The 11,176-nt window shown below is 42.4% G+C and overlaps 1 protein-coding gene across 1 annotated transcript; it reads right to left on the reverse strand.

Moving 5' to 3' along the window:
* Window positions 1–3,212: 3,212 nt before the first annotated feature.
* LOC115357186 (ATP-sensitive inward rectifier potassium channel 12-like) lies at window positions 3,213–10,554 on the reverse strand. Its single transcript, XM_030048591.1, has 3 exons — window positions 10,356–10,554; window positions 6,430–6,591; window positions 3,213–5,652 (listed from the first exon to the last, which is right to left on the reverse strand). The coding sequence occupies exons 2-3, from the start codon at window positions 6,519–6,521 to the stop codon at window positions 4,008–4,010; spliced, it is 1,737 nt and encodes a 578-aa protein (XP_029904451.1). The 5' UTR covers window positions 6,522–6,591; window positions 10,356–10,554; the 3' UTR covers window positions 3,213–4,007.
* Window positions 10,555–11,176: the final 622 nt, after the last annotated feature.

The following is an 11,176-nucleotide window of genomic DNA, read 5'->3' on the forward strand; positions in this document are numbered from 1 at the left end:
CCAGGAGCGGTTCCCCAGACGGACGGATGTGTACCGGCTGACACACACACAGACTGACAGATTCACACAGAATAGAGCAGTGATAGAGTAACACACAGATTAACACACAGTCAGACAACCACTCAGGCAGACAAAGAGGAAGTCAAATACTCAGACAGACGTGTCAACAGGCAGATAGACAGGCAGTCCAACATTAACATGGACAGAGAAACAGGAGGACAGACAGGTGAGCAATCGTCAGAGCTCGAGTTTGTACAATTATCAATTTGTTATTCAACATGGTGAGCTGCTCATCCAGGTCACACTAAACAAGAAGCACAAAGGTTATAAAAGCAGCATATAAAAATATTTTAGATAATTTGGATTTTATGGAATAAACTGCTTTCAGCAAGAATGGAAAATGTGCACACCAGGCTTAACTTGCTGGCCAGGAGGGAAACCCCACAGGACAACAACACTGAATTTACCAAAACCTCTGGGACCCTGTTCACCTCTGCTCGATACTTGAATTTGTCAACATTTCATCAGCGCTGTCAAGACATTTGTTTTGTCAAAAGTCTTAACACAGACATTAGCATTTTAGTATGAAGCTTTTGTCAGCACCGTTTCTGGATTTTTTTTATTGTGTATTTGAGAGCGGGACAATGTACATTAATCAACATTCAAAACAATGTAAATATACCCTAGTTTTCATTGGCAGTCCCTTTTCCAGATGTTTTTTGGTATCCTAGAACAACAAAACATAACTTAAGTACTGAGCAGAGATAACAAATGTGCAAATGTTTTTATTACATTTAGTGTAATATGCATTAAAGACAGAAATGAAAGATACACATTTTGTTTTTTATTCAGGATGTACACAGGTAAAGAGTTGAAATGTGACAGCTCACTGTTGGACTAACGTTGCTGATGAGAGGCTGCAGAGGTCTGTAACAGAACAAAACAAAAATAAACACAGACACAAGAAGGCAGACTGACCTAAGGAGTATCAGACAGACAGAAATGTCCAGAAGACGTGTGCCCTCTGGTGCTTCCCAGCCCGGCTCTGCTGTGCTGTGCTGTGCTGTGCTGTGCTGTGCTGTGCTGTGCTGTGCTGTGCTGTGTTGTGCTGTGCTGCGATGCACACAATGCCCCTCTGTCCCCCCCCCCCCCCCCCCCCCCCCAGCGAGCTGCTTCACGGCTCCACACAACACACAACAGCTCATTATGGAATCAAAGATCCCCCAACCACAGCACTTAGTGCCTAAATACTGTCCCCTGCTGAGCACACACACTGTCGCCGACTCTGACCGCACCGCCTGAGGGGACAAACAGCCAGTGAGGCCAGAGAGGACACGCAGATATGCAGAGTGCAACACATGAGAGCACACACACACACACACACACACACACACACACACATAGACACATAGGTGCACACAGGAAGACACACACTCACTACCCTATCAGGCAAGATCCTAGTCAGCTATTAGGTGTAGTAATAAAGGTCACTCAGGTCACCCAGCTGCTCTTTTATTTTAGGGACACCGATGACAGGGGGTGTGGCGATCTGATTAATTAACCGGCATCAGACAGGAGCGAGGGAAAGGAGGAAGGGACAACAGCAGAGTGATAGGACGGCTGGGTGAAGGGGAAATGGCTTGTTAGGCTGAACAGGAGAGGACATTTCACAACAGCAATGACAGGATGATTAGATTACCGGAGAGGAAGATGACATGGGGTGGGTGGGGGGTGTCCCTCTGATTGTTTGAGAGGCAAAATTTTTTAGTTGCCATCTTGTCAAGCAGAAAAAGGAGCAAAACACAATGCTAGATGCCAGTTGTGACACACAGACAATGGGGGAAAAAAATCATTCTTGATAATGATGGACTTCGATGAATATGTGAAGGAAAACAAGTCATCTGAGGAACAGCTGAACAACTATGAACAATAATTTGTGCTTACTCTTGTGACTTGTGCTTGTTAAATTCTCTACGTGTTTTAATGTATCTACTTTATTTTTTGTAGTGTTGTTTATTTCATGTGATTTTTTTTTTCTCTTTTTACTGTAAAGTGTTTTGAGTACTAAGAAAAGAGCTATATAAATAAAATGTTTTCTTCTTCTTCTTCTTCTTCCTCTTCTTCTTCTTATCATTCTTCTTCTTCTTCTTCTTATTATTATTATTATTACCTTAAAGTACATATAGTACCACCTGCAGTCTAGCCACACAAAAGATGCAAAGAGTTCCTTGGAGCAATTTGCTTGAAAATGATAATTTTAATATGAACCATAGTTCACCTACAAATTTACATTAAAACTCTCACATGACAACTTGAGCTCAGAAAAAGTATCCACATACATACATACTGTAAAACTGACATTTAGGTTACATTACATTGTCATTAAGTCGATGCTTTTGTCCAAAGTGACTTACAGTAAATTAATCTTGTCAGCAGTTGTCAAATCAACCATATATCACAGTCCTCATCAACTTGAGCCTTCAGTATTAATAAGCAGCATCAACAGGAATAAGTAGCACTGGGCTGTGACGTTAAGGAAAAAAACAAGGCATCGTGCTTCTTGTGGTTTTGTGGTTCTCCACTTGAGGGAGCCTGGACAACAGTCATGAACACGTCCTCTGTCCTCTCGCATTAAGATGGGCTTCAGTGCCTCCTGATGGTTTTTCTGGTATGTGCCTCAATCCCCCTCAGCTCACCCCCCATCCTTCTCTCTTTTTCTCTCTCACTCTTTGTCCTCCTCTCTTCCTCTCCTTCTCTTCTCTGAACCATTCAACCCTGTTGTCCTTCCTCAGCCCAGTTTGTCCAGGCTCTCTTTCATGCGTGTCTCATCTATTCCTATCTGCCCTTCACTCTGTGGGACAGACGGACAGACACACACAACCAAACAAAAATAATTTTAGCCATTAGAAAGTTGTAATGTGACATACTGTGAATGCTGCTCAAAAATATTCACAACAATCTCCAACAGAGGAATCACAAGTGAGGTAGGAGGATTGATCCTTGGTACAAAAATAGTGCAAGTGTCCCCTGTTCTGATCCAAAATCAAACCAGTCAATGAGATGTGGGAGATTTCACCCAACTAATCAGAGACAGCGGGTGATCAGTACAGATATGGAGTTGATAACTAACCTTATACCAGTGATCTTAGAGGAAATGTGTGTTAGAGATTAAACACAGACAATCCAAGCATGTCAGCAAATGCTGCTGTTTTACAAGGTGCTTTATTCATACAAAACAACATATTCTTACAAAGTGTCTATCTCTATTGATAAAAGTATGAAAAAAAACTTTTTAAGTGCTGTTTCATAGTTCTGGCTTTGACATTATTTTCTTTCCAATCTTAATATGGGATATAATGGATGCTGAAATGAGCTCATTAATCAAACATGAACAATGACAGACCTAAAACAGGAAGACAGAGCGGCCGTAAGTACAGAAATCGCTTATTTATTTTTACACTGGAAAATAAATTGTGCGCATTGTCAGCAACACCCATTCACTCAAAAAGCATTTTGTGCCATGTTTCTTTTAAAGAAAGTGAAGATCTTTCTCTTCCATAACATATATGATATATACATTTGAGTTAAAGTGACCATTTTGACAATAAAACAAAGCACATCATATCTACAAAAAGACTAAATGGAAATCCAAAACAAAACATCACTGTAGATCATACATAATTCCACACAAAATAAATCAAATCAATGTCTTTCAAACCACCTTGATTTCAAAGAACCCAGAGAGCTGTTTTCAAAGAAAATGAATTGTATGCTGTATAGGCAGCTGATGCATGGCACAAGTTCACAATGCCTTAAACCAAATTATGAGCTAAAGCTGTGTAGATTTTGTTCTCTTTTACCAAACTTACAATTTAGATTGCATCCATTATGATTCTATTTTTACACTATCCCAGTACTTTGGTTGGATGCACACAGTCACAGACAAAGAAAAAACAAACAAACGGAAGGGCACATTGTTCATTCCAGCAATTAACCATTGATTGGCTTTAAACTCCTGACTCCCTGCTGATGTATGATGGTACGGCTGGCTGTAGTCTGTTAAAGTTAATTTGACTCTCTATGTCCAGAACACACAGCATCTCCACTGTCTGCTCCTCCACAAACCTCTCCTTGAATCCCATTTGAACGTCATCTCTCTTCTGTCCCTCTCTCTCGTCTATGCCACCGAGGCTTTGTGTCTCCTCCTTCGCATCCTCTTCTTCTTCCTCCTCCCGGCAGCACAGGGCTACCTCATTCTCATAGCAGAATGCACTGGGGGAGTGTGGCGCCAGAAGGTGGCGGGACGCCCGTGGGGCAAATGGTGACGGAGACCGGGAGTAAGTGGAGGTGGAACATGAAGACTGCCCTCCATGACTCCCCATCTGGCTCAGCTCCCTGGCACTGCACTGAGGTGTGGATGGCACTTCGTAGGTCTTATGGAAGCGAGAATAGTCCACATGGTAGCGGTCCCCCTTCTCAAAGACCAAGGGCTCGAAGCGGTGACCCCACAAGATCTCCTTGGCCAAATAGGAGCTACGGGCCTGAGTCGTCATGGCTGTGGCCTCCACCATCCCCTCCAGGATCACCACGATCTCAAAGTCTTCGCTCTGCAGGTCAGTGCGGCTCAGGTTATACAGAGGACTGCTCTCATTGATTTCGTGGACCACCACAAGCGGTGACACCAGAAAAAGCCGATCCAGCCCATCGTCATAACCAACATCAATGTCTGTTTGTTCTAAAGGTAGATACTCGCCCTCAAGCGTCACATGTGGCCGAATGAGCTGTGCACGAACATGGGCCTCTACGATGTGGCTCTTGCGCATGTTTCCCAGGCGCCACATGAGGCACAATTTGCCATCACGCAGTGCGATGACGGCGTGATGCGAAAACAGCAAAGTCTGTGCACGCTTTTTGGGCCGCACCATCTTTGCCATGATGGTACCTATCATGAATGAGTCGATAATGCAGCCGACGATGGACTGCACCACCACAGTCACCACAGCGACTGGACACTCTTCAGTGACACACCGGAACCCATATCCAATGGTAGTCTGGGTCTCTATAGAGAAGAGGAATGCTCCAATAAAGCCTTGGACATGGAGAATACATGGCCGCCAGTCATTCCTGCCTTCTACGACACCTAGAGTCTCCGCTTGCCCAAGTGGGCCTCGGAGGTCAAAATCACCATGGGCCAGAGCCACTCCCCAGAAGACGAGGCCAAACACCAGCCAGGAGAGAAGGAAGGTGGTGGTGAAGATGAGCAGCATGTAACGCCAGCGGATGTCCACACAGGTGGTGAAGATGTCAGCCAGGTAGCGTCTTGGCTTGTCTTCCATGTTATTGAACACCACGTTGCACTGGCCATTCTTCTTCACAAAGCGGCTGCGCAGGCGGCCAATGCCGAGATCCAGACCCAAGCGACATGAAGGGGAAGTACGACGACCGTTGTGGAGAACAGGCTCACTGTTCACCCGCAGGGATAATGTCCCTCTTCCTTCCTCACTTGGACACTCACCTCCTCCTCCTCCTCCTCCTCCTTCAACACCCAAGCGGGCCCCTGCTAGTGACTGCTGTGACAAGGGCCCATGGCCATTGTGGAGTCCCAGGGTGGAGATCTTCAGGGCATCTTCATTTGTGGATACAATGCTGTATCTGCAGGAACAGCGGGAGGAAAGTGAGTTCAGGAGAACTTGATCCCTACTGGAAAAAAAAAAAAAAACAAATACCGGTGTGCTGCCACTACCAAATCAGCCAAACACTGAGAAGTAGCATCATACACTGAGAAGGCAGCAACTCCCAAGAATGAGCTGCAACAAACAAAAATTACTCCTCTGCATTGATTAAACGACAGTGAAAAATAAAGGCTTGCTATGTTTTAACATTTTGTTCTTTTCAAAAGTCTGAGTGTTGAGTGCCAGCCCTCATTATTTATCACCTCTAACCCAAAGTGAAATCAGGTGGAAAAACATGTGGAGGTCATCATTACACCGTGAGTGTTAATACCCTTTTTCCCACACAAGGGAGGGGAAAAGGGAAATAGCAATCCAAACACAACAGTTTTGCAATGTGTCAGAGGAGATACATAATGTTGGCTGGCATTCAGCATTAGTACCTTTGATAAAGACAAAATGTGGTGATGAGGCATGCATATATTCTGTTTTTAAACCTTCTCTTTCAGTTAATAAAGAAGAGTATTCATGGGTTGAAGAAACTGTTGTTGTTCATACTTGGGAGTTGCTGTCCTCTCATTATATGAGATGACATCTTAATACTTTCAAATTCTTTAACAAATAATTCATCAGTGTTTACCTTTTGCTTCTTCTAGGAAGCAGCGGCTTGGGTGAATTTGCAGCTATTTCTGACAGTTGCATTATAAAGGAAGAAAACACGTGTGGCCATTGACATCATGAGTGTCCCATTCCCTCTTACCGGTTGACTCGCACCGCTCCCATGGCACCAGTGATCATCAGGCTGTGTCTGCGAGGGCAGTAATGTAGGTTGGGGCGGGCAGTTCCAACCATTAAAGTACTGTGGCTGGGCTCAGGTCTGTCTTGTAGTGAATATCAGCACTGCCTCCACATGATACATTTTCTGTAAAATAAATTAAAACAATAAACCACAGGGGGTTAACACATTTTAATCTTTGATCTGCACAGTGCAAGAATGTTTTTTTTTCCATAATTAATCACATAATATAACAAACAAAAATGGTGTTAACACCTGCTAATTCTTGAACCCACAAAACCAAACACCAGAATCAAAAATCTTTCAGTGCAAATTGTGGCCATACCCACACGCACAGGGCAGACCAAACAGTTATGTGTAATGAAAGCCTATTGATTAGGTCCTTGCTAGTGGTTAGCCACAGGGACCTTCAGGCCAACTAGGGGTGGAAAAAAAACACACAGACCGGCATTGGAAGGGGCAAAGGTCTGAAAAAGATGTGAATCAGTGACAATCTACTGTCAGGGGAACAATTGATCTGCTGTTTGGCGTGACGACAAGGTTAGAGGATGGTTTCACTAAGCTTATTATGTCAGCAAGCTGGGAGCCAGGAGAACCAAAAAGCACCAGGTTGCATAATGACTAGAAGGACAATCACACACAACACACAATTTATTGGTGAATGGATCACTTTGGATGACGTGAATAAGTTGACAGGGAAGCATTAACCAAGGTAGTAATGGATTGTCTTGGGAGTATTTTTGATAAATGCCTTTTAAAAGGCTATGTTCAATATTGCTGTCATGTCAATAAGAAATGCAGACACTGACGCAAAAAACAGAAATACAAACAAACACATGTGCACAGACATGCTCTCACACACCCAAATGCAAAAAAAGAAAAAAAAAAAAAGAAAACACACACACACACACACACGCACACAAAGTTTGGTGGGATTTGGTACTGTGCAGTATCAGCTGTGGAAAATCCTTGCGTGATGCTTCTTGTCTTAATACAACCAGGACAGCTGTTATGTTATGTTACTCAGATAGTTGATTGGCCAGATGAAGGGTGTTTCTCAACTGGATTAAAAAGGCAGATGATTATGTCAACTCCATCACACTCACAGCTGGACAAGAGAGGTCTTCATGTGATGTCATCAACTTTCGTCACGGTTTATACAAGGTCAGATAACATGCTGAGGTGCACAGGTCAGTCCCATGTGGCTCCCACTGGCGTCATCAAGCGATCAGAAATAAAGTTGGAAGTGGGTCTATTGGGATGATGTTTCCAATGGAGACACTTTACATTTTACTGAGATTGCTCAAGGAAAAATAAGATCCTTTGTGTAGTTAATTCCTAAGAATTATGCATGCGATTATGTCATTTTCTGCACATCAGCACTGGCCTCTGCCAAGCAAAACTCAAAATCCATAAACAGTGAATCCAAGAGTCAATACATCTATTGCTGCTCAAAGGCCCAATCCATAATTGTAGTATGGACCCCTATTGAAACATGTGTACCATACCAGTTGCTTTGTTTACATGATGCTTGTCGGGGATTGCAGACTGAAGCACTGGCAATACATGACAGCTAAACATGTATTTTGGAGCAGTAAAGCTTCATTTGATCATTTTACAAACACACAATTTAAGATTTGTGTTATAATAATGTCAGAAAATTCCAGCAGGTTTCTTTTCTATTTTGAAGACCATATGTGAACGTGCCCAAAATGTGGGTGGCCAATTACCTGACATGAATAAACCTGGACAAACATTCAGGGAGAATACTGCACTGCAATACCCAGCTGCTGTCATCATATACCTGGATGATGAGTTTTTTTCCCCCTCTTAGCTGACAGGAGCTGCTAGTCCCTGAGGGGAGAGTCGCGGTAATTAATGGTTGATCACAGTTATTAGCCGTCTCCATAGGAACCTCTCTCATGTCTCTACGGGCCAATCCACTGAGTTTTGCATGTGTGCTGATAGTTTATTTTGTGACACAACTGGGAGGACATTAATCACAAAGAGAGGAGAGGAAAGGAGAGGAGCAACATTTTGCACAGAGTGGAGTCTCTCTTGAGGGAACCACAGACCACCACACTATTCACACAGACACCCGTGGACACACACACACAAATGAAGACACAAGATGCTATTTGCTACCAGTTATCACCCACTGATACACTCCAACAATTCCCAACAAAACCTCAACCCAAATCTCTCCAACATAACATGGATAAACATCAACACACATGGAATGATCCTGAGAGGAACATTGGTGTCTCTAACAGATTGTGCATGCAGCTACGTCAGACGAATCAAATCAACATACATTTCAGCATAATCCCAATGCAAAGAAAAGGATGGAGGGATTACTCTTCCCTTAATCTCCCAAGATAAGAAAGGTAGATGGTAGTCATTACGTGACCTGTCTTAAGCCCTTTTGCTTGCCAGATCATCAGAAAAGGGACGGGGGGTAGGGGAAAGAAAGAAAGAAAGAAAGAAAGAAAGAAAGAAAGAAAGAAAGAAGATGAAACGATGCGAGACATAGGTTAAACAGGAGGGTATGACACAGGCTTGCGTTAATCAGAGTTGGAGGGAGCGGAGAAAATATTCAGATGAATTTGACAAGATTATGGCATCAGAGAATGCTACAGTATTATGTAATGTCATCTACAGAAAAATATAGAAGATTTACACATGTGAAAGCCTAAGATTCCTTAAGGCTAGCTCTCCATGCAAGGACAGTATGAATGATTTTGCAATGTGGTGGTTGAAAAAATATAAGCAATTACATTAGTTCATGCCATGCTGTCTGTTTTTTCTCTCTTTTTTTCTCTGTCTTTACAACATACTGTCTTCAAGCTAATATTTGAGAGACACAAATGCTCCATAGTCCTTTAATAAACAAACAAACATGGGGAGATGCAGGCTTATCTTAACGTGGGAGGCACTTGATTCCTGTACTTAGTGTAGGAGAAGCTCATAATAATAGCCATTCACTTATTTAGCACTAATTACTCATCTTCCAGGAAGAACTGAAGTCTACCTACACACAGAAAACAATGAAAGTATCACTCATTATTCAGTGAAGTGACCCATTTATCATCAAAACCCCTTTATAAATTCTATACAATACACAGGCAAAGTATGATCTCCTAAAGCAAAGACCAGGATGAACAAAACCCAATCTTATGTTCACAAAAGCATTTACTTTACTTCCTTTTTTTCCACACATTATCCAAAATTTCATATCTTAAGAAGTCACTTACATCAGTTTGATACCAGTTACTGTGACATATATTATTCCTTTTTGATCATAAATATCTAATATCTGCATATAAGGTGGGTAAAATGAATTCAATTTGTTTTAGCCCTCTCTGCATTCCTGGATGTGCCATCATTTTGAGAGAGCAGGTGCGTTTAAATGCCAGAAAATGATTCAAAATAGTAGCCTACAACTAATGTGGAGATTCGAGGCAGGGCAGCAGCTGTGAGGCCACGGGAGCTGTCCAGTCCTGAAATCCATTTCGGCTCGCAGCTGAACGACACTCTAACCTTGAAAGTGATTTTAGCCTTTAAAAATCTCTTTTACTGTCCGTTTACACCCCCGCATTTCTCACAGCCGACTAACTCCGCCGGATGAACGTTTTGTATTTTCTTGGGAGACGGACAGAGCGGAGACGGGTAAGTTTTGCAGGAGCTGAGTTTCAGACTTTATCCGTTTATAATCAATTTTTGTAACTTACTCCGGAAAAAAAAGTTGCCCAAACATCAAACCTTCTTGGTAAGTTGTTTTCATGGCAAATACAAAACGCGCCCAGGGGATTGCCGTATTACTTTGGATGTGCAACAGTGCGTTATCGAAATAAATACAGATACAAATACAAAAAATATCAAACACTCACCTGGTGTTAGTGTGGTCGGAATCACTTGAAAAAGAGCAAAACAACGTTGGTTTCATCTTATTAAATAGCCCAAGGTTTAATTCTGGTGCAGTCTCTCCGGTTTCTTTTTACAAGGCAGACGCAGTTTGCATAAATCTGTTCCCCAGTTGCTCTTTCACAAAGTTGGACATCTCTCCATTCAGCATGAGGTCTTGCTGCTCCATAGTCCTAAACTGGGTCTCTAGCCTGGTGCGCATCTCTCCTGCACTGTGTGTGCGTGTGTGTGTATGTGAGTGTGTGTGTGTGAAAGAGAGAGAGAGAGACAGAGAGACAGAGAGAGAGCGCGCACCGGGGGCCGCCTGTCTGTCTGATTACGTCCCTATTTATATGCTATTGTTTTGCCGAGAGTCTAGAAGTGCATTGTATTGTAATTCAGACTCTCACTCTCAAACTCTCAAATAGATCAGACAGATATTTTTGATGGGTTCCAGTGAAAGACCCCCCTCCTAAAAAACAAACAAAAAAACAAAAAAACAAAAGAAAACTTGTATTCCTCTAATACCTCTAAAGGGACTTATTGTATGTTATTTGAACTCTATAGTGAGTTCATAATGACTTTATTGTACTTAAGAGTTTCTTTTAGCTATATCCTATGGCACTGCTGTTATAATCCTATAATCCCATAATATTCCTGTGGGGACTAATGATATGTCTGTTGTTCTCTACAGTGAGTTTGTAGTGACTTTATCATACTTGCAGGCTAATTTCTCATTTTCTGTTTCATATTCCTATAGGAAATCATGTGTAAGTTTGACATCGTTTTGTATGGATTTTTTTTTTAT

Source organism: Myripristis murdjan, chromosome 1 (assembly GCF_902150065.1).
Source record: "Myripristis murdjan chromosome 1, fMyrMur1.1, whole genome shotgun sequence".
Classification (NCBI taxonomy): domain Eukaryota; kingdom Metazoa; phylum Chordata; class Actinopteri; order Holocentriformes; family Holocentridae; genus Myripristis; species Myripristis murdjan.

Coding starts and splice junctions, on each gene's coding strand:
- LOC115357186 (XM_030048591.1), bottom strand. CDS start 6,521: ATGGTTGGAACTGCCCGCCCCAACCTACATTACTGCCCTCGCAGACAC. Junction 5,653..6,429: donor GGAGCGGTGCGAGTCAACCG/GTAAGAGGGAAT, acceptor CTGTTCCTGCAG/ATACAGCATTGTATCCACAA.